This window comes from Entelurus aequoreus, linkage group LG15 (genome assembly GCF_033978785.1).
Source record: "Entelurus aequoreus isolate RoL-2023_Sb linkage group LG15, RoL_Eaeq_v1.1, whole genome shotgun sequence".
NCBI lineage: Eukaryota > Metazoa > Chordata > Actinopteri > Syngnathiformes > Syngnathidae > Entelurus > Entelurus aequoreus.
Window position 1 is genome coordinate 9,671,425 of NC_084745.1, and position 23,714 is coordinate 9,695,138.

Consider the following 23,714-nt stretch of genomic DNA (forward strand, 5'->3'; position numbering starts at 1 on the left):
ATATTTGGCATGATTCGATCCTAACGTTTAGAAGATACGCATTATTTCCTGTGAAAATCGAAATAATTATTGGCATTTAGTAAAAAAAAAAAGTAATATTTTATTAACACACATTTTTCCCAGGCTTTCGCAGGCCACATACAATGATGTGGCCTTGAGTTTGACACCTGTGCCCTAAAGGATAAGTCAATCTAAATATTGCGTTATAGAAAAATATGAAAATGGCCGCCGAATGCTTAGATTTTTTAGTGTGCGACCCTCAGTGGAAGAAGTCAGTTCTAGTAAAATAGTGCGTGAGGTTCTGCTGCCTCACCGAGCTGACGTGTCTCTGATTGGCCTTGACGCGATCCATTTCGGGGGTGTGCGGCAGGACACTGTATTGGCCCCGCAGACGCTCCGCCTCGTCCTTGTACTTCCTCTGGTGTGGTGATGTCACACGTGATGTCATCAGTCAGGGTTCTGCTCACATTGCGTGCGGAACGACTCACCTGACTGTACACGTCTTTCAGGTAGGAGGCGTGCAGGAGCTCCGGAGTGTCAGTGATGGTCCCGTACAAGTTCTCGCTGAGATGTTCCGTCTGCTTGTAGGACCTCTGTGACACACACACATTCTTGTATTTGTTACCTTCTTGAGACCGCCGAAAAATGCCTACCTCTTTAGGACCACCCTTTCTAGATATATAAAGATTTGTATTTACCACATTAATAATATATACATACTATGCAAATATAAAAAAGCTTGTTGCGAAAAATGAGTTGGAATTTCACAATAAAAAGGTCACAATTTCACAAGAAAACCTTAGATTTTTGGCAGTATTATAATAAAAGTCGTAATTTTACCCCACGCAAGTTAAAATTTTACAAGAAAAACTGAACATTTGTGCAATATTATGATAAAAGTTGGAATTTTACTCAATAAGAGTGGCAATTTTACAAGAAAAGCTTGAAATATTGGCAATTTTATAATAATCAGAATTTTACTTGGCAAAAGTATGACAAAAGTCATAATTTTACTCAAAAAATGTCACTATTTTACAGGAACAACAACAAAATTGGCAATATTTTGATAAAAGTCTGAATTTCATATGACAAATGTCACGATTTTGCATTAAAAAGTAATAATTTTACATATAAAAGTAATAATTTTACTCAATAACAGTCGCAATTTTACAAGAAAAGCTTGACATTTTGGCAATTTTATAATAATAATCGGAATTTTACTTGGCAAAAGTATGACAAAAGTCATAATTTTACTCAAAAAATGTCACTATTTTACAGGAACAACAACAAAATTGGCAATATTGTGATAAAAGTCTGAATTTTATATGACAAATGTCACGATTTTGCATTAAAAAGTAATCATTTTACATGAAAAAGTAATAATTTTACGAGAAAATATTGCAATATTACAAAAACAGAAAGAATATGAGAAATTGTTCCCAATTTTATAAGAAAAAAGTCGACAAATTGTGAGGAAAAACACTGCTTTTAGTTAAAAAAAATTTTTTTTAAATGTTTTGTTTGTAATTGGTTTTTAATCTTCATTATTTACTTCAAGTTATTAGAGTATGTCTCTACATACAGATTTGTTTTTTAAAAATACATTTTGGCCAAAGGGGGCGCATTTCAATTTCTTACACACACTTGTTATTTCATATGTTGGCCAGAGGGGGAGCACTTCAAATATTTACACACACTTGTTATTTCATATGTTGTCCAGAGGGGGAGCACTTTTAGCACTGACACACAGTCCATTTGAAAAATCCCTCCTTTTTGGGACCAACCTAATTTTGATAGATTTCACCACCAGGGGGTGCAAATGAGACATTCTCTATTAGATGCAATGGTTTTCCGTATTAGGACCATGATTTATGTCATCACTTGTTCACACCTCCTCATATGGAAGGTACCTTTCCTTCTTGATGTCTCAAGAAGGGTAGAAACACACACACACACACACACACCCACACACACACACACGCGCACACACACACACACACACACACACACACAGCGCAGCAGCGAGCAAAGTAACATGCATGTCTGGTTCTGAGAGTTACCTGACTCTGGATCTCTGACGCCTTCAAGGCTCTTTGGACGTCCAGGACGTCCCCGCTCAGCTCCATTCCTTTACCCAGGATCTCCGTGTGCAGATCCTTGCGGTACTCCCTCTGTCCAGAACATCGAGGTCAAAGGTCAGAGGAGATCCCTTGGCTGTTTCGCTGCGAAACTACTGACCTCGCTCAGAATCTGATTGGCGTTTTTGACCCTCAGCAGCTCGGGTGTTTCCTCCAGGCCCACGCCGGATAAGCCCCGCCCCTTGACTTCCTGCTCCAAGTCCTTCCTGTACTCCTTCTACACCAGGGGTGTCAAACTCGTTTTTATAGCGGGCCACATCACAGGGCCGCTTGTAATGGTTAAAATATATGAATATATAAAAGCCTTGTTACATCATTTGCATTGGCAACTCTTTCTGATTAGTACCAGTATATTTTAATTATATATATATATATACATATATATATATATACATACATACATACATACATACATACATACATACATATATATATATATATATATATACATACATACATACATACATATATATATATATATATATATATATATATATATATATATATATATATATATATATATATATATATATATATATATATATATATATATATATATATATATAAATATATATATTATTTTTGCCAACTAAAAAAATGCTTCTAACGTCTTGTTGCAGATCAGATAAAATGAAAGTGTAGAACATATGCAAACGTTTGCAGTACATTTCTCTGTCAAAATTGTCAAATATAAATAAATAAAAGAATACACTTACAAAGTGCTTTTATTATTTCTAGCTTTTCGCAGGCCACATAAAATGATGCGGCAGGCCACAAGAAATTATGTGGCAAACCACATAAATGACATGACGGGACAATATAAAATTAAGTGGCGGACCATGTAAAATAATGAAACGAACCACTTAAAATGATGTGGCGGGCCACAAAAGGAGGTGGCGGGCCATGTAAAATAATGAAACAAACCACTTAAAATGATGTGGCGGGCCACAAAAGGAGGTGGCGGGCCATGTAAAATAATGAAACGAACCACTTAAAATGATGTGGCGGGCCACAAAAGGAGGTGGCGGGCCATGTAAAATAATGAAACAAACCACTTAAAATGATGTGGCGGGCCACAAAAGGATGTGGCGGGCCATGTAAAATAATGAAACGAACCACTTAAAATGATGTGGCGGGCCACAAAAGGAGGTGGCGGGCCATGTAAAATAATGAAACAAACCACTTAAAATGATGTGGCGGGCTATGATAAATGAGGTGGCGGGCCATGTAAAATAATGAAACTAACCACTTAAAACTATGTGGCGGGCCACAATAAAGGAGGTGGCCGGCCATGTAAAATAATGAAACGAACCACTTAAAATTATGTGGCGAGCCATGTAAAATAATGAAACGAACCACTTAAAATTATGTGGCGAGCCATGTAAAATAATGAAGCGAACCACTTAAAATTATGTGGCGGGCCACAATAAATGAGGTGGCGGGCCATGTAAAATAATGAAGCGAACCACTTAAAATTATGTGGCGGGCCACAATAAATGAGGTGGCGGGCCATGTAAAATAATGAAACAAACCACTTAAAATGATGTGGATGGCCACGAAAATGAAGTGGTAGACCAAATAAAATAATGAAGCGAACCACATAAAATGATGTGGCGGGCGACAATAAATTATGTGGCAGACCACATAAATAACATAACGGGCCACAATAAAATGATGTGGCAGGCCATATAAAATAATGAAGCAAACCATTTAAAATGATGTGGCGGGCGACAATAAATTATGTGGCAGACCACATAAATGACATAACGGGCCACAATAAAATGATGTGGCAGGCCATATAAAATAAGGAAGCAAACCATTTAAAAATGATGTGGCGGGCGGGCCATATAAGACAATGAAACGAACCGCTTAAACTGATGTGGATGGCCACGAAAATGATGGGGCAGACCAAATAAAATAATGAAACGAACCACATAAAAAAATGTGGCGGGCCATATAAAATATTGTAGCGAAGCACATAAAATAATGTGGCAGACACATAACATAATGAAACCAACCACATAAAATTATGTGGCGGTCTACAATTACTGATGTGGCGGGTCATATAAAATAATGTTGCAAACCATACAAAATTATATGGCAGGCCACAATAAAGGATGTGGCGCACCATATGAAATAATGTAGCGAACCACATAAAAAGTTGTGGCTGGCCAGAAAATATGATGTGGCGGGCCTTACAAAATAATGTACCAAACCATATAAAATGATATGGCAGGTCACTTCAAATGATGTGGCAGGCCACAAAAATGAAGTGGTAGACCAAATAAAATAATGAAGCGAACCACATAAAATGATGTGGCGGGCGACAATAAATTATGTGGCAGACCACATAAATGACATAACGGGCCACTATAAAATGATGTGGCAGGCCTTATAAAATAATGAAGCAAACCATTTAAAATGATGTGGCGGGCCATTAAAGTAATGAAACGAACCGCTTAAATTGATGTGGATGGACACGGAATGGGGCACACCAAATAAAATAATGAAGCGAACCACATAAAATGATGTGGCGGGCCGAATAAAATATTGTAGCGAACCACCTAAAATAATGTGGCAGACACATAAGATAATGAAACCAACCACATAAAATTATGTGGCGGTCTACAATTACTGATGTGGCGGGTCATATAAAATAATGTCGCAAACCATACAAAATTATATGGCAGGCCAAAATAAATTATGTGGCGCACCATATAAAATAATGTAGCGAACCACATAAAAAGTTGTGGCGGGCCTTACAAAATAATGTACCAAACCATATAAAATGATATGGCAGGTCACTTCAAATGATGAGGCAGGCCACTTCAAATGATGTGGCAAGCCACAAAAATGAAGTGGTAGACCAAATAAAATAATAAAGCGAACCACATAAAATGATGTGGCGGGCGACAATAAATTATGTGGCAGACTACATAAATGACATAATGGGCCACAATAAAATGACGTGGCAGGCCATATAAAATAATGAAGCAAACCATTTAAAATGATGTGGCGGGCCATTAAAATAATGAAACGAACAGCTTAAATTGATGTGGATGGCCACGAAAATGATGGGGCAGACCAAATAAAATAATGAAGCGAACCACAGCCACATAAAATGATGTGGCGGGCCATGTAAAATATTGTGGCGAAGCACATAAAATAATGTGGCAGACACATAACATAATGAAACCAACCACATAAAATTATCAGGCGGGTCATATAAAAAAATTATGCAAACAATATAAAATGATATGGCAGGCCAAAATAAATTATGTGGCGCACCATATAAAATATTGTAGTGATCCACATAAAAAGATGTGGCTGGCCTTACAAAATAATGTACCAAACAATACAAAATGATGAGGCAGGCCACATCAAATGATGTGGAAGGCCACAGTATGGGATGTGGTGAACCATATAAAACAATGCAGAGAACCACAAAAAAATGACACGGCGGGCCACATAAAATAATGTGGCAAACCACTTTAAATGACGTGGCGGGCTAGATGTGGGTGTGTTCTACACAGTTTGTGCCTTACCTCGTTCAGCAGCTCGCTGGCGTGCCGGGCTGTCAGATATTGCGGCGTCTGGTCCACGTCCACCAAGGCTTTCCCCTTCATGTGCTCCTCGTAGTCCCGCCTGTACTCCCTCTGACACACACACACACACACACACACACACACACACACACATACACACACACACACACACACACACACACACACACACACACACATTGGTTATCATTTGGAATGGGGACCAAGTTTCTGATCATGACTTGTGGGGACCACCCTTTCTACAGGTTGTGGAGGCATAAAAAAAATGGTGTAAAATGGCCACTGCCCAGTTAGCTCATACACGTCTTTAAATCTCTGGATTGATGAAGTAATGTGCTGATCATTCTTACTGGGGACCCTGGGGGAAAAGAGTTAATATGGTTCATGGGGACCACATTGAAGTCATTTTGCATAATTCACACAAATTTGTACGTGACTACTGAGGACCATTTAAAAAAAATAAAAAAGTTGAAAGTAAATATGACATGATCCTCAGAATACAGCACTACAGCTGTCCTCTTATAGGAAGTTTCACCACTTAAATGTTCAAGCAAATCCTGCATCTTCTGTGACATGACTGAAAACTGCTATTTAGCAGTAATGAAGTTGTCTGCAACTCCAACTACCATATATAGAAAGATGGAAAATTCTGAATGTGAATCATACTTTAAGGTAATAATTAGAGATGTCCAATAATATGGGCCTGCCGATACTATCGGCCGATAAATGCTTTAAAATGTAATATCGGAAATGATCGTTATCGTTTTTTTTTATTATCTGTATCGTTTTTTTCCCAAAATGTTTTATTTTTTTTATTAAATCAACATAAAAAACACAAGATACACTTACAATTAATGCACCAACCCAAAAAACCTCCCTCCCCCATTTACACTCATTCACACAAAATGGTTGTTTCTTTCTGTTATTAATATTCTGGTTCCTACATTATATATCAATATATATCAATACAGTCTGCAAGGGATACAGTCCGTAAGCACACATGATTGTGCGTGCTGCTGGTCCACTAATAGTACTAACCTTTAACAGTTAATTTTACTCATTTTCATTAATTACTAGTTTATATGTAACTGTTTTTATATTATTATTCAAGAAAATGTTTTTAATTTATTCATCTTATTTTATTTAATAATTTTTTTTAAAAAGGACCTTTTCTTCACCATACCTGGTTGTCCAAATTAGGCATAATAATGTGTTAATTCCACGACTGTAAATATCGGTATCGGTTGATATCGGTATCGGTAATTAAGAGTTGGACAATATCGGAATATCGGATATCGGCAAAAAAGTCATTATCGGACATCCCTAGTAATAATGTTTTATAATCATGCTGTATGAAAATGTCATCCTAAGGAACACTAAACTAAATTTTCCCTTTAGGGCAGTGGTCCCCAACCACCGGGCCAAGGCCCGGTGCCGGTCTGTGGATCGATTGGTACCAGAAATATAAAAAATAAAAAAAATAAAAAATTCAATATATATATATTTTTTAAATTAAATCAACATAAAAAACACAAGATACATTTACAATTAGTGCACCAACCCAAAAAACCTCCCTCCCCCATTTACACCCATTCACACAAAAGGGTTGTTTCTTTCTGTTATTAATATTCTGATTCCTACATTATATATCAATATATATCAATACAGTCTGCAAGGGATACAGTCCGTAAGCACACATGATTGTATTTTTTTATGACAAAAAAAAAAAAAAAAAACATCTCCCCCCACCCGTCCGTGGGACTAGTTTTCAAGCGTTGACCGGTCCGCAGTTACAAAAAGGTTGGGGACCACTGCTTTAGGGGACCTGTTTTTTTTGTCCCCATACCGTCAGAGATCCTCTAAAGGTGACTGTGTAAACAGAGTGATGTCCCCATTAAGTAAGCATTGCCAGAAAACACACACACACACACACGCGCACACACACACACACACACACACACACACACACACACACACACACACACACACACACACTTCACTTCCTGCTTCTTTCACTCACATCCCTCGGTGCTCTCTCACCTCACTCTGCATCTTCTGGGCGTCCTTCATCACTTTGTACGTTTGCGTGTCGGCAAACTCCACGCGTGTGCGGCCTTTGCTCTTCTCGTACTCCTGGCGGTATTTCACCTGCCGCCGCAAAAAAACAAAACACAAACGCCCGGGCCGTCAGCGAGGAAGAGGACACGGCGCCACGTGAAGCCACGCACCTGACTGTGCAGCACTGCGTTCTCCTTGTGGTGGCGCTGTTCAGCCGTGTCCAGAGTCATGTGGTGCTGAGCCTTGTTCTCCTCGTACTTCTTCTTATACTCCACCTGACCTCACACACACACACACACACACACACACACACACACACACACACACACACACTTTCTCAGTTTGATGTTTTGATGGGGATGAAGGGGAATCGGCATCCACTTTTTAAAACATTTTTTTACACACGTTGCTCTGCAGTTTGCTGGCGTGCAGCACATGTTCCAGTTGCAGGAGGTTCGGCAGATCTGAGGAACCTTCTGGTTTCTGGTTGCTCTTATACCTCACCTGAAAATAAAAGACCTAGCATATGAGCGTTTTAAGGGACTATTTTCCCTCCTTTAGGCAAAATGGATCGCCTCAGAAATGACCAGCTTTGGCCTTGGTTCTGCTTTATATAAACTTAACTCCAAAACCAAACATGCATTATGTCTAAAAATGCCTGTAATATTGTATCTGTGGGAGTTTTACTAGAATCAGTTGTTCATGTAAGGTTTGCAAATACAAAAAGTAGTTTTTTACTCAATTTGAGATATTGCGAAAAAAGCAATACAAATGTATTCCATCATAATTCCTAAACAAAACATGCAAATTGTCTAAAAATTCCTTGTAAGGTTTGTAAAGACACAAGTTAGTTTTTTTACTCAATATAACAGGCTGTCATACTATATATGAAAGTTATATAAACTTAACTCCAAAACCAAACATGCATTATGTCTAAAAATGCCTGTAATATTGTATCTGTGTGAGTTTTACTAGTATCAGTTGTCAAATTTGCAAATACAAAAATTAGGTTTTACTCACTATGACAGTATACCGTCACACTCAATATGACAGTTATTTAAACATAACTCCTAAACAACACATGCGAAATGGCTAATAATGCCTGGAGAAATGTATCTTTGTTAGTTTTACTAGAATAATGATCTTTTGTAAGGTTTGCAAATACACAAATTAGTTTTTTTACTCAATATGACAGTATAACTGTCATACTAAATATCAACTCCAAAACCAAACATGCAATCCCTCTAAAAATGCCTGTAATATTGAATCTATGTGAGTTTTACCAGAATCAGGTATTTTGGTAAGGTTTACAAATACAAAAATTAGGTTTTACTCATAATGACAGTATAACTGCCACATTCAATATGACAGTTATTTAAACAGAACTCCTAAACCACACATGCACAATGGCTAATAATGCCTGGACAAAATGTATCTTTGTGAGTTTTACTGGAAAAAAATATTTTGTAAGTTCTGCCATGAAGTACCAGCTTAGAAAGAGAGTGAAGGAGGAAAATGTGTGCGTTAACTTTCAGTTCCGATACCTGTCATAGCCGTCTATTGTTTGTACTTTGTCCTGTTTTGTAGAATCCATTGTTAAACGTCAATTCTAGTCACCTCTCATCATTTTAGACCGCCTAGGAACAAAAGGATCTGGGGGGACTCTCCCCTCCTAAAAGGGTGGGGTCCTAATAGTGAGAGGATGTCGGCCAATCACGCGCCTCCATTCCAATTTCATTTTAACCTGAGGACGGCAAAAGGAAATGCAAGCAGTGTTGCCAGCGAGCAGCTTATGTAATGTTTGGAACGATTGTCTACATGTGTGTGTGTGTGTGCGCGTGTGTGTGTGTGTGTGTGTGTGTGCGTAGGTGGAGGATGGACCAAGTGTGTGCATGTGCGCTCAAACCTTTTGAACTTCTCCAGCTTTCATCCGACAAGCCACCTCTATTTGCTTGATGAAGGTTGCCATGGTTACTGCCTCACTACACAGGCTGTGTGTGTCAGCGTGGAGGACACACACACACACACACACACACAAACACACAACAACTCCCGTATTTCACAATGCTAATGTTTATGACGTGCGTTCGTGTTCTGGTGGGTGGAATTCTGCTCAGGAGAGAAGATAATGTAGCGAACCACGTACAACGACGTGGCGGGCCACAATAAATGATGTGGCGGGTCACGATAAATAACGTGGCAGGTCACATTAAATGACGTGGCGCGTGACATTAAATAATGTAGCAACCCACATAAAATTATGTAGCGGGCCACAATAAATAATGTGGTGGGCCAAAATAAATAATGTGGTCAACCACATAAAATAAATGGCGGGCCACATGAAATAAAGTGACAGACCATACAAAATCATGTCGCGAACACATTAATTCATGTAGCGTACCACGTAAATTGATGTTGCGCGCCACAATAACTGACGTGGCGGGTCACATTAAATAATATAGCAACCAACATAAAATAATGTGGCGGGCCACAATAAATAAAGTTGAACCACATGATATGACATAGCGGGCCGCATAAAATAACGTGGTCAACCACATAAAATGAAGTGGCGGGCTACATAAAATAATGTAGCAAACCACTTGAAATAATTTGGCGGGCCACTTGAGATAAAGTGGTAGACCATACAAAATCATGTGGCGGGCCACGTAAAATCATGTCGCGGACACAATAAATAATGTAGCGAACCACATAAATTGATGTGGCTCGCCACAATAAATGATGTGGCTTTAAAATATGTAGCGAGCCACCTAAAATTACGTGGTGAACATAAAATGTCGTGGCGGGCCACAGTAAATGATGTAGCAGGCCATTGATGTGGTGGGCCACAGTAAATGATGTGGCTGGCCATGTAAAATTATGTAGCAAACCATATAAAATTATGTAGCAAACCACATAAAATGACTTGGCGGACCACATAAATTACTTGGCGGACCACATAAAACAACATAGGGCCACTATAAACGACGTGGAGGGCAATATAAAATAATGTAGCGAACCACATAAAATAACGTTGCGGGCCAATTTAAAAATATGTGGCAGGCCAAATAAAATTATGCAGTGAACCACATAAATTGATGTGGCGGGCCACGATAAATGATGTAGCAGCCAATTGATGTAGCGAACCACAATAAATGATGTGGCGAGCCACGATAAATGATGTAGCAGCCAATTGATGTAGCAAACCACAATAAATGATGTGGCGAGCCAGGATAAATAATGTAGCAGCCAATTGATGTAGCGAACCACAATAAATTATGTGGCGAGCCACGATAAATGATGTAGCAGCCCATTGATGTAGCAAACCACAATAAATGATGTGGCTGGCCATGTAAAATAATGTATCAAACCACAGAAAAGAATGTAGCGAACCACATAAAATGACTTGGCGGACCCCATTAAATATTAAAATATGTGGCGGGCCACCAAAAATTATGCGGTGAACTACATAAAATGACGTGGCGGGCCAAATTAAATGATGTAGCAGGCCATATAAAATAATGTAGCAAACCGCAATAAATGATGTGGCGGTCCAGGTAAAATGTTGTGGCGGGCAATATAAAATAATGTAGCGAACCACATAAAATGACTTGGCGGATCACATAAAACGACGTAGCGGGCCACAATAAATGAAGTGCAGGGCAATATAAATTAATGTAGTGAACCACATAAAATAACGCTGTGGCTTTAAATTTGGGGCGGGCCACATATAATTACGCGGTGAACTACATAAAATTACGTGGCGGGCCACGATAAATGAAGTGGAGGGCAAAATAAAATGTCGCGGCCGATTTTGAAATATGTAGCGGGCCACATAAAATTACGCGGTGAACTACATAAAATGATGTAGCAGGTCATATAAAATAATGTAGCAAACCACAATAAATAATGTGGCGAGTGAAGTGAAGTGAAGTGAAGTGAATTACATTTATATAGCGCTTTTTCTCAAGTGACTCAAAGCGCTTTACATTGTGAAACCCAATATCTAATTTACATTTAAACCGGTGTGGGTGGCACTGGGAGCAGGTGGGTAAAGTGTCTTGCCCAAGGACACAACGGCAGTGACTAGGATGGCGGAAGCGGGGATCGAACCTGCAACCCTCAAGTTGCTGGCACGGCCGCTCTACCAACCGAGCTATACCGTCCCATGTAAAATAATGTAGTGAACCACATAAAATAATGTAGCGAGACACATAAAATTACTTGACGGACCACATAAAAACGACGATACGGGCCACAATAAATGAAGTGGAGGGCATTACAAAATAATGTAGCGAACCACATAAAATAACATTGCGGCTTTAGAATATGTGGCGGGCGACCTAAAATTACGCGGTGAACTACATAAAATGACGTGGCGGGCCACTATAAATGATGTAGCAGGCCATTGATGTGGCTGGCCATGTAAAATAATGTAGCAAACCACAGAAAATAATGTAGCAGACCACATAAAATATGTGGCGGGCGCTGTGAACTACATAAATGATGTAGCAGGCCATATAAAATAATGTAGCGAACTACAATAAATGGTCTGGCGGGCCAGGTAAAGTAATGTAGCGAACCACATAAAATGATATGGCGGGCCATATAAAATAATTTAGCAAACTATGTGCTTTTTCTCACCTGACTGGCGAGCGCCGCCGCCGCTTGTGTGTGTTTGAAGGACAGGCACTCCAGCGGGTTGTAACGAGGTCGAGCGTGCGGCTCTGATGCTTGCTTGTACTTCACCTGCAAGGAGGGATTTTTTATTTTCTTCTATGTTGGGCCACACACCTGATGCATTGTGGGTATCTTGTTACCTGGCTGGCCAGCTTGGACGCCTCCTTGGCGTGATGGATGTCCGTACGGGCGAGAAGTGACGCGTCGCTCAAGACCAGCTGCCTGCCATTACTCCTGTAGGCCACCTGTGGGCGCCGCACGTACAAATAATTCAAGCGGGGCATGCATGATACATTAAGAGGGATGTTTCTATAATTCATCACACGGTTGTCACGGCGACCAGGCTACAAAGCGGTTGCCATGCACACACACGTCAACACACACACTCACGTCGCTGGCCAGTTTAGCCGCGTTGGTTGCGCTGACAATGTCCGCTCTGTCGGGCGCCGTGTTGTAGCGGCGAAGCTCCTCCCTCCCCTTCCTGTAGCTGACCTGTGATCAGCGCAGACACGGTGAGACGTGGGCGAGCATAACGCCAGCTGACGTTTTCCTCGCTGCGGTTGCATTTACGTCGCTCTGGTTCCTGTTGACCTCCATGGCGTGCTCCACCTCGGGCAGCGTCTCCATGTTGGCGTAGCCCGACTTGCCTTTCTCGCGGTTAAACTGCTCCTTGTAGAACTTCTATGGGGGACCAATAAAACACATTTTTTCAAAAGGCGTCAATTTTTTGTTGTCTGGTTCTACGCTCCAGTTAGCGCTTCAGTGCCGGGTCAGCACACATGAAAGCAGTTTAATGTGCTGCCCCCCGCAGGCAAACACTGGCAAACGCAGTTACAGTCAAACCTGGATTATCGATTATTATTAGAGATGTCCGATAATGGCTTTTTTGCCAATATCCGATATTCTGATATTGTCCAACTCTTAATTACCGATTCCGATATCAACCGATACCGATATTTACAGTCGTGGAATTAACACATTATTATGCCTAATTTTGTTGTGATGCCCCGCTGGATGCATTAAACAATGTAACAAGGTTTTCCAAAATAAATCAACTCAAGTTATGGAAAAAAATGCCAACATGGCACTGCCATATTTATTATTGAAGTCACAAAGTGCATTATTTTTTTTAACATGCCTCAAAACAGCAGCTTGGAATTTGGGACATGCTCTCCCTGAGAGAGCATGAGAAGGTTGAGGTGGGGTTGGGGTAGGAGGTAGCTGGGGGTGTATATTGTAGCGTCCCGGAAGAGTTAGTGCTGCAAGGGGTTCTGGGTATTTGTTCTGTTGTGTTTATGTTGTGTTACGGTGCGGGTGTTCTCCCGAAATGTGTTTGTCATTCTTGTTTGGTGTGGGTTCACAGTGTGGTGCATATTTGTAACAGTGTTAAAGTTGTTTATACGACCACCCTCAGTGTGACCTGTATGGCTGTTGACCAAGTATGCTTGCATTCACTTGTGTGTGTGAAAAGCCGTAGATATTATGTGATTGGGCCGGCCCACAAAGGCAGTGCCTTTAAGGTTTATTGGGGGGTGGGGGTAGCGGGGGGTGTATATTGTAGCGTCCCGGAAGAGTTAGTGCTGCAAGGGGTTCTGGGTATTTGTTCTGTTGTGTTACGGTGCGGATGTTCTCCCGAAATGTGTTTGTCATTCTTGTTTGGTGTGGGTTCACAGTGTGGCGCATATTTGTAACAGTGTTAAAGTTGCTTATACGGCTACCCTCAGTGTGACATGTATGGCTGTTGATCAAGTATATCTTGCAGTCACTTACGTGTGTGTGTGCAGAAACCGCATACAACATGTGACTGGGCCGGCACGCTGTTTGTAAGGAGAAAAAGCGGACGTGACGACAGGTTGTAGAGGACACTAAAGGCAGTGCCATCACGGCACGCCCTCAATATTGATGCCCGGGTGAAAATCGGGAGAAATTCGGGAGAATGGTTGCCCCGGGAGATTTTCGGGAGGGGCACTGAAATTCGTGAGTCTCCCAGGAAAAATTGGTAGGGTTGGCAAGTATGACGGCGACAAATAAAGTAAGTTTTTTATGAATATCATCCCTGCAGGACGAGGAATAGCTAAACTTCACTGCACACCGTAGGAGGATACAATAGCTAACCGCTAACTCAAGCTGGCGCTCCTGAATGTAAACAAAAAGGGTGGATCTACACAGAAATCGAGTGTAAGGATACAAAGTATTTTGTCGATAGTAAATATTTTTTATCACTTAGGAAATACGTCCCTGGACACAGGAGGACTTTAAGTATGATCAATGTATGACCCTGTAACTACTTGGTATCGGATCGCCACCCAAATTTGTGGTATCACCTAAAACCTATGTAAAGTATCAAACAACAGAAGAATAAGTTATTATTACATTTTAACTGAAATGTTGGGTCTACCGCGCCTTCCGCCCAATTGTAGCTGGGATAGGCTCCAGCGCCCCCCGCAACCCCGAAGGGAAATGGATGGATGGATGTAGATAGAACATGTTAAAACAGAAAATAAGCAGATATTAACAGTAAATAAAGTAGATTAATAATGAATTTTCTGCTGCTTTTGACACAATAATAGAATGACAAATTACACAATAAAGTCAAAGACAAATCAGGAGCCTTTGTTTGCTTACTTAATACTAAGAGAGACGTTTTTTAGTATCTTATTTAATGACAAAAGTATTCTATGAGTGCATATGAATATTTTTCGGACTATAAGGCGCACTTAAAATCTTTTAATTTCTCAAAAATCGACAGTGCGCCTTATAACGCGGTGCGCCTAATGTACGGAATAATTCCGGTTGTGCTTACCGACCTCGAAGCAGTTTTATTTGGTACATGGTGTAATGATAAGTGTGACCAGTAGATGGCAGTCACACATAAGAGATACGTGTAGACACCAAAACTTTAAATGTTCCATTGAAAATAAAGAACATTACACACGGCACTCAAAAATCTATCAAAATGTTTTAGTGGGACTATGAAGCCGCACCGCTTGATGGATTGTCGGCCCATTCCGGCTACCGTAATCAGAGATACAAGTATTACTATGGTGTGTGTATGAGGACTGCAAAATCGCACCCATTAGCAGACATATTATCTGGCCTTTTGTTTCACAATATTATGCAAAGCCAACTTTTCTTACCTTCTGGTACCTGCTGATGTGTATTTGGGATCTGCATAAGTCCTGAAAATTTGCGCACATTTGCCACTGTAGTCCGTGCCGATGCCGTAGTCGAAATCTTTTTATAGGGCATTCACCCTCCGCTATTACCATTTCTAGTATAAAGTAGTGTAAAGTTCTAACATATCTCGCTATGAAAGCGCTAAAAACTACCAGTGTAGTGGGTTTGCGTAATTCACCCAAGGAACTTTAGTTATGAGAGTTCCGGTCGGACGTTTTTTCACGGGACACATTTCCGGCGTTGTTGTTGCACTAGTGAGCCACGGATGAGGAGATGCTGCTCCGTTATTGATTGAAGTAAAGTCTGAATCTCATTAAAACAGTTAGCTCCGTCTTTTGACACTTCTTCCACTCCCGTCCTTGCACGCTACACCGCTACAACAAAGATAGGGGAGAAGACGCTGTCCAAGTGGAGGCACATAAATAAGACCGGCCATCAAACGGCGCATCCTGAAGCGACTGTCAGAAAGCGACTTGAAGATGCAACATTTTGACCAAAGAACCACCATTACTAGGGATGTCCGATAATGGCTTTTTGCCGATATCCGATATGCCGATATTGTCCAACTCTTTAATTACCCATACCGATATCAACCGATACGATATGAATCGATATATACAGTCGTGGAATTAACACATTATTATGCCTAATTTGGACAACCAGGTATGGTGAAGATAAGGTACTTTTTAAAAAAATGAATCAAATAAAATAAGATAAATAAATTAAAAACATTTTCTTGAATAAAAAAGAAAGTAAAACAATATAAAAACAGTTACATAGAAACTAGTAATTAATGAAAATTTGTAAAATTAACTGTTAAAGGTTAGTATTATTAGTGGACCAGCAGCACGCACAATCATGTGTGCTTACGGACTGTATCCCTTGCAGACTGTATTGATATATATTGATATATAATGTAGGAACCAGAATATTAATAACAGAAAGAAACAACCCTTTTGTGTGAATGAGTGTGAATGAGTGTAAATGGGGGAGGGAGGTTTTTTGGGTTGGTGCACTAATTGTAAGTGTATCTTGTGTTTTTTATGTGGATTTAATAATTAAAAAAAACAAAAAAAACCGATACTGATAATAAAAAAACGATACCGATAATTTCCGATATTACATTTTAACGCATTTATCGGCCGATAATATCGGCAGACCGATATTATCGGACATCTCTAACCATTACATGTTATGTAGATCACAAGGAAGTCTTTTACATTTAGAAAAAAAATCATAAACGACCCCTTTAAAGGCCTACTGAAAGCCACTACTACCGACCACGCAGTCTGATAGTTTATAAATCAATGATGAAATCTGAACATTGCAACACATGCCAATACGGCCGGGTTAACTTATAAAGTGCAATTTTAAATTTCCCGCTAAACTTCCGGTTGAAAACATCTTTGTATGATGACATATGCGCGTGACGTCAGTAGTTAAACGGAAGTATTCGGACGCCATTTAATCCAATACAAAAAAGCTCTTTTTTCATCTCAAAATTCCACAGTATTCTGGACATCTGTGTTGGTGAATCTTTTGCAATTTGTTTAATGAACAATGAAGACTGCAAAGAAGAAAGTTGTAGGTGGGATCGGTGTATTAGCGGCTGGCTGCAGCAACACAACCAGGAGGACTTTGACTTGGATAGCAGACGCGCTAGCCGACGCTAGCCGCCGACCGCACGGATGATCGGGTGAAGTCCTTCGTCCTTCCGTCGATCACTGGAACGCAGGTGAGCACGGGTGTTGATGAGCAGACGAGGGCTGGCTGGCGTAGGTGGAGCGCTAATGTTTTTATCATAGCCCTGTGAGGTCCCGTTGCTAAGTTAGCTTCAATGGCGTCGTTAGCAACAGCATTATTAAGCTTCGCCAAGCTGGAAAACATTAACCGTGTGTTTACAGGTCCAGGGTTTAATAATATTGTTGATTTTCTGTCTATCCTTCCAGTCAGGGGTTTATTTCTTTTGTTTCTATCTGCATTTAAGCACGATGCTATCACGTTAGCTCCGTAGCTAAAGTGCTTCACCGATGTATTCTCGTGGAGATAAAAGTCACTGTGAATGTCCATTTCGCGTTCTCGACTCTCATTTTCAAGAGGATATAGTATCCGAGGTGGTTTAAAATACAAATCCGTGATCCACAATAGAAAAAGGAGAAAGTGTGGAATCCAATGAGCCGGCTTGTACCTAAGTTACGGTCAGAGCGAAAAAAGATGCGTCCTGCACTGCACTCTAATCCTTCACTCTCACTTTCCTCATTCACAAATCTTTCATCCTGGCTCAAATTAATGGGATAATCGTCGCTTTCTCGGTCCGAATCGCTCTCGCTGCTGGTGTAAACAATGGGGAAATGTGAGGAGCCCTTCAGCCTGTGACGTCACGCTACTTCCGGTACAGGCAAGGCTTTTTTTAATCAGCGACCAAAAGTTGCAAACTTTATCATCGATGTTCTCTACTAAATCCTTTGAGCAAAAATATGGCAATATCGCGAAATGATTAAGAATGACACATAGAATGGATCTGCTATCCCCGTTTGAATAAAAACATTTCATTTCAGTAGGCCTTTAATGCGCCTTATAAGCCGGTGCGCCTTTTGTATGAAAATACACCTGACTAGACCCGCTCATCGGCAGTGCGCTTTATAATCCAGTGCGCCCTGTGGTCCAGAAAATACGTTATGTTTAATGTGTCATATGATTTTATGTTAAAATAAAGCCAATAATGCCATTTTTGTGGTCTGCTGTATTTCGAAAAGTATCAAAATGTCTCAAAATACAATTTGGTACCAAAATACTGGTATTTAGCATGTTGCGGGCGTGCGGTGGACGTTGTGTGTTTTCGACCTGCAGCTTTTGTGCGTGCGAGTGCAGTAGGTCAGCGTCTGTGTCCTTAGGCAACATCTGTTGTGTGTGTTCACACAAGCAGGACGATACACAGGACGTGTGCGTTTGCTTCGATCGCTTACGTCGCTCTGCGCCTTGCTCAGCTCCTTGGCGAAGACGGTCTGGATGGTTTGGGGCATGTGCGCGTACAAGCTGCAGGCCGCTTCCTTCCTGCCCGCCTCCTTGTACAGCTTCTGCAGACAAGAAGGTCAGCGTCCGCACGCCTCGCTGATCAGGACGTGGCGTTCGCACCTGGCTGAGGAGCAGACTCTGTTCCTTGGCGTGCTGGATGTCTTTGGTGTGCGGCAGCAGCGAGTACAAACTCTTGACCATCTCCTTCTTACTGGCCTCCTTGTACTTACTCTGGCAACACACAGCAACATATTCCATATACTGTATATTAAAACCTATATCTCCATACATATTGCAGCCTGATGACGGTATATATCACAATATATTATTTGACATATTACAAAGGCTCTTACTTTGGCCATACAAGACCTTTGGTGCCCTCACAAACCATCAGAAATCACAAAAACCCTTAACTTAGTACTATATTGCATCATTTCCTGTTGTATTAGTTTCCCGAAACTAGTATTAATGTACTGTTAATATCTGGTTACTTTCTGTTGTATGCATGTGATTATTAGATTTTTTTACGTAAAGTTTATTAAAAAATCTGTACATTTTCCGCTAAAAAAGTAACAGCTTGTCACAATAATTTTACCGTAAAATTTACAGTGTTTTTTGGTAGTATATTACTGTAAATGGAAACACAGTACTGCTGTTTTTTTACGGTAAAAACAAACAAACAAAAAAACTGTAGATTTTACAATAAGTCAAAAACTGGCAGCTCAGTTGCCAGAATTTTTACTGTAAAACCTTTTTTTGTAAGTAGAAAATTGCTTTTTTACGATAAAATTTTGGTGACTGAGCTGACAGGTTTTTTTACCGTAAAAACATCAACTGTATATTTTACGGTGTATTACTGTAAATGGCAAAACATTGCCACAATTTGTTTACAGTAAAAAATTGGCAGCTCATCTGCAAAAATTTTACTGTAAAATGTACTAGCCTTTTTTTTACGGTAAGTAGAAAATTGCTTTTTTACGACCAAATTTTGGTGCTCCAGCTGTCAGTTTTTTACCGTAAAAACATCAAATGTATATTTTACGGTGTATTACTGTAAATAGCAACACATTACCACAATTTGTTTACAGTAAAAAATGGCAGCTCATCTGCCAGAATTTTATAAGTTGTTTTTTTTACTGCAAATAGAAAATGTATGTTTTTCAGTCACATTCTGGCGATTGAGTTGCTAGTTTTCTACCGTAAAAACAACAACTGTAGTTTTTACAAGAAGCAAAAAATTGGCAGCTAAGTTGCCAGAATTTTACTGTAAAATGTACACCTTTTTTCACTGTAAGTAGAAAACCGTTTTTTTAAAGTCAAATTTTGGTGACTGAGCTGCCAGTTTTTCACTGTAAAAACATCAACTGTATATTTTACGGTGCATTACTGTAAATAGCAAAACATTACCACAATTTGTTTACAGTAAAATGGCAGCTCATTTGCCAGAATTTAACTGTAAAATGTACGCTTTTTTTTTTACTGCAAATACAAAATTGATGTTTTTTTCAGTCAAATTTTGGCGACTGAGTTGCTAGTTTTGTACTGTAAAAACAACAACTGTAGATTTTACAATAAGTAAAAAACTAGCAGCACACTTGCCAGAATTTTACTGTAAAATGTACGCCTCTTTTTTACTGTAAGTATAAAATTACTTTTTTACGACCAAATTTTGGTGCTTGAGCTGCCAGTTTTTTACCGTAAAAACATCAAATGTATATTTTACAGTGTATTACTGTAAATAGCAAAACAGTACCTCAATTTGTTTACAGTAAAAATGGCAGCTCATCTGCCAGAATTTTACCGTAAAATGTACGCTTTTTTTTAACTGCAAATAGAAAATGTATGTTTTTAAGTCAAATTTTGGCAACTGAGTTGCTAGTTTTCTACCGTAAAAACAACAACTGTAGATTTTACAATAAGTAAAAAACCAGCAGCTTACTTGCCAGAATTTTACTGTAAAATGTACGCCTTTTTTTTACTGTAAGTATAAAATTGCTTTTTTACGACCAAATTTTGGTGCTTGAGGTGCCAGTTTTTACCGTAAAAATAACTGTATATTTTAGGGTGTATTACTGTAAATAGCAAAACAGTACCACAATTTGTTTACAGTAAAAAAATGGCAGCTCATCTGCCAGAATTTTACTGTAAAATGTATGCTTTTTTTTTTTTACTGCAAATAGAAAATTTCTGTTTTTCAGTCAAATTTTGGCGACTGAGTTGCTAGCTTTCAACCATAAAAACATAAACTGTAGATTTTACAATAAGTAAAAAACTAGCAGCTCACTTACTGTAAAATGTACGCCTTTTTTTACTGTAAGTAGAAAACCGCTTTTTTTAAAGTCAAATTTTGGTGACTGAGCTGCCAGTTTTTCACTGTAAAAACATCAACTGTGTATTTTACGGTGTACTACTGTAAATAGCAAAACTGTACCACAATTTGTTTACAGTAAAAGTGGCAGCTCATTTGCCAGAATTTTACTGTAAAATGTACGCTTTTTTTTTACTGCAAAAGGAAAATTTCTGTTTTTCAGTCAAATTCTGGCGACTGAGTTGCTAGTTTTCTACCGTAAAAACAACAACTGTAGATTTTACAATAAGTAAAAAATTGGCAGCTAAGTTGCCAGAATTTTACTGTAAAATGTACACCTATTTTTACTGTAAGTAGAAAACCGCTTTTTTTAAAGTAAAATTTTTGGTGACTGAGCTGCCAGTTTTTTACTGTAAAAACATCAACTGTATATTTTAGGGTGTATTACTGTAAATAGCAAAACATTACCACAATATCTTTACAGTAAAAATGGCAGCTCATTTGCCAGAATTTTACTGTAAAATGTACGCTTTTTTTTTTTTACTGCAAATAGAAAATTGATGCTTTTCAGTCAAATTCTGGCAACTGAGTTGCTAGTTTTCTACCGTAAAAACAACAACTGTAGATTTTACAATAAGTAAAAAACTAGCAGCTCACTTGCCAGAATTTTACTGTAAAATGTACGCCTTTTTTTACTGTAAGTAGAAAACCCCTTTTTTAAAGTCAAATTTTGGTGACTGAGCTGCCATTTTTTACTGTAAAAACATCAACTGTATATTTTACAGTGTATTACTGTAAATAGCAAAACAGTACCACAATTTGTTTACAGTTAAAATGGCAGCTCATTTGCCAGAATTTGACTGTAAAATGTACGCTTTTTTTTTATACTGCAAATAGAAAATTTCAGTTTTTCAGTCAAATTCTGGCAGCTGAGTTGCTAGTTTTCAACCGTAAAAACATCAACTGTAGATTTTACAATAAGTAAAAAACTAGCAGCTCACTTGCCAGAATTTTACTGTAAAATGTACGCCTTTTTTACTGTAAGTAGAAAACCGCTTTTTTTAAAGTCAAATTTTGGTGACTGAGCTGCCAGTTTTTTACTGTAAAAACATCAACTGTATATTTTACGGTGTATTACTGTAAATAGCAAAACATTACCACAATATCTTTACAGTAAAAATGGCAGCTCATTTGCCAGAATTTGACTGTAAAATGTATGCTTTTTTTTTACTGCAAAAGGAAAATTGATGTTTTTCAGTCAAATTCGGGCCACTGAGTTGTTTTTAACAAATACATAGGCCTACTACACTACTGCATTTAATTGTTGGTCATCATGGTGGTACTTGGAGAGAACTTCTGAGGACGTACTTGGTGAAAAGAGTTTGAGAACCACTGGCAAAGGTTATAAATAGAAAATAATAAATAGAATGGATTGTGACATAAACAGAATGTAAAACAATGACAGCAAACCAAAGCCTATGACTCACCTGACTGTGGATGTCAGCCATGTCCTTCACAAAGCGAGTGTCCAGGGTCTCGGGCAGCTGAGAGAACAACGTGTTGGACAGATCTCCTTTGTCCTTCTTGTACTTGGTCTGGACGCACACAAACACGCACATGAGTCCCCAAAGGCGGACATTTTGGGACGAGGGCGATGCCGCCGCTCACCTCACTCTGAAGTTCCGACATGCGCTTGACGAACTCCGTCTGGTTGGTCTCGGCCATCTGGTGAAACACACTGCCGCCGCTCTCCGGCCGACCTTTGGCCTTGTATTTATTCTACGACACATACAAGGGAGAAAAAGAAAAAAAATCTGTTAATATCGTCCCGCTGTCGTGTAAAAGCGTGCACTGCAACCGTGGAAAGAAAATACAGAGGGACCTCCATTTACCAACCCCTCTATTTGACAACTTTTTGATGTACCAACTTTTAGATGGAGCCAAATATGCCGAAGCATGTCTTATTCATTTTGTGTCCCGCCTGCAGGCAAAAAGCAGGGCGCAGCATTTTTGTGGAGGCGGAGCCCTCCACATCACTTGCTGCCCAGTACACTACTAGTCACTTGTCAGTGTGTGTTTTTTGTCTTTTGACAAGTTTTGTCCATTTTGCTAACTCAAGGTGAGTCCCAAAAAGACAACAGACCAGCATGGAAGGAAGGGGTGAATCGCTGTGGAGTTCAAACTAAGATTATTTGCGAGGAGTATATGGGTTCACTAGTATGGAAGAATCAACGAAGCAAGTCTCGTACCACAGCAAGCTTTCATTGTGATGAGTAAAAGTTAAAGTTAAAGTACCAATGATTGTCACACACACACTAGGTGTGGTGAAATTTGTCCTCTGCATGTGACCCATTCCCTTGTTCATCCCCTGGGAGGGGAAGGGAGCAGTGAGCAGCAGCGGTGCCACGCCCGGGAATAATTTTTGGTGATTTAACCCCCAATTCCAACCGTTGATGCTGAGTGCCAAGCAGGGAGGTGATGGGTCCCATTTTTATAGTATTTGGTATGACTAAGCTTTACTGGAAAAATGTGCCAAAGCAGACTTATGTGTGTGCCCCTCCCTCCATCGCCTTTCTCTCCCTCTGTCTGCTCCTTTCTCACCAGCTCCTTGCCATTGTGAATGTAAGTACATTTTACTTTTGTAAATATTATATTGTAGCAACATGGTTGTTTAAGTTACGGATTTTTGCGATTTCTGATTGTTTGTGAGGGCAACAAAATTACTTCTGTGTGCATACAGCACAGTCCAGCTTGTTTTTGCTGTTGTTCTGGCTTATT

At 39.5% G+C, this 23,714-nt stretch overlaps 1 protein-coding gene across 3 annotated transcripts in view; it reads right to left on the reverse strand.

Moving 5' to 3' along the window:
* Positions 1–23,714, reverse strand: part of LOC133629772 (nebulin-like) — a 175,880-nt gene that overhangs the window by 99,241 nt on the left and 52,925 nt on the right. For 2 of the 3 annotated variants that reach the window (XM_062020755.1, XM_062020754.1), the window contains exons 39-54: positions 22,605–22,715; positions 22,424–22,531; positions 18,749–18,859; positions 18,580–18,690; positions 13,007–13,117; positions 12,827–12,928; positions 12,577–12,681; positions 12,401–12,505; positions 8,165–8,263; positions 7,930–8,034; positions 7,742–7,849; positions 5,684–5,794; positions 2,239–2,355; positions 2,061–2,171; positions 489–593; positions 314–418 (exon numbers count right to left, since the gene is read on the reverse strand). In XM_062020755.1, the coding sequence (XP_061876739.1) occupies positions 314–418; positions 489–593; positions 2,061–2,171; positions 2,239–2,355; positions 5,684–5,794; positions 7,742–7,849; positions 7,930–8,034; positions 8,165–8,263; positions 12,401–12,505; positions 12,577–12,681; positions 12,827–12,928; positions 13,007–13,117; positions 18,580–18,690; positions 18,749–18,859; positions 22,424–22,531; positions 22,605–22,715 (1,725 nt within the window). Of the gene's footprint in view, positions 1–313; positions 419–488; positions 594–2,060; positions 2,172–2,238; positions 2,356–5,683; positions 5,795–7,741; positions 7,850–7,929; positions 8,035–8,164; positions 8,264–9,686; positions 9,751–12,400; positions 12,506–12,576; positions 12,682–12,826; positions 12,929–13,006; positions 13,118–18,579; positions 18,691–18,748; positions 18,860–22,423; positions 22,532–22,604; positions 22,716–23,714 lie in introns of those variants that run through there. The other variant, XM_062020756.1, reaches the window with a different exon arrangement.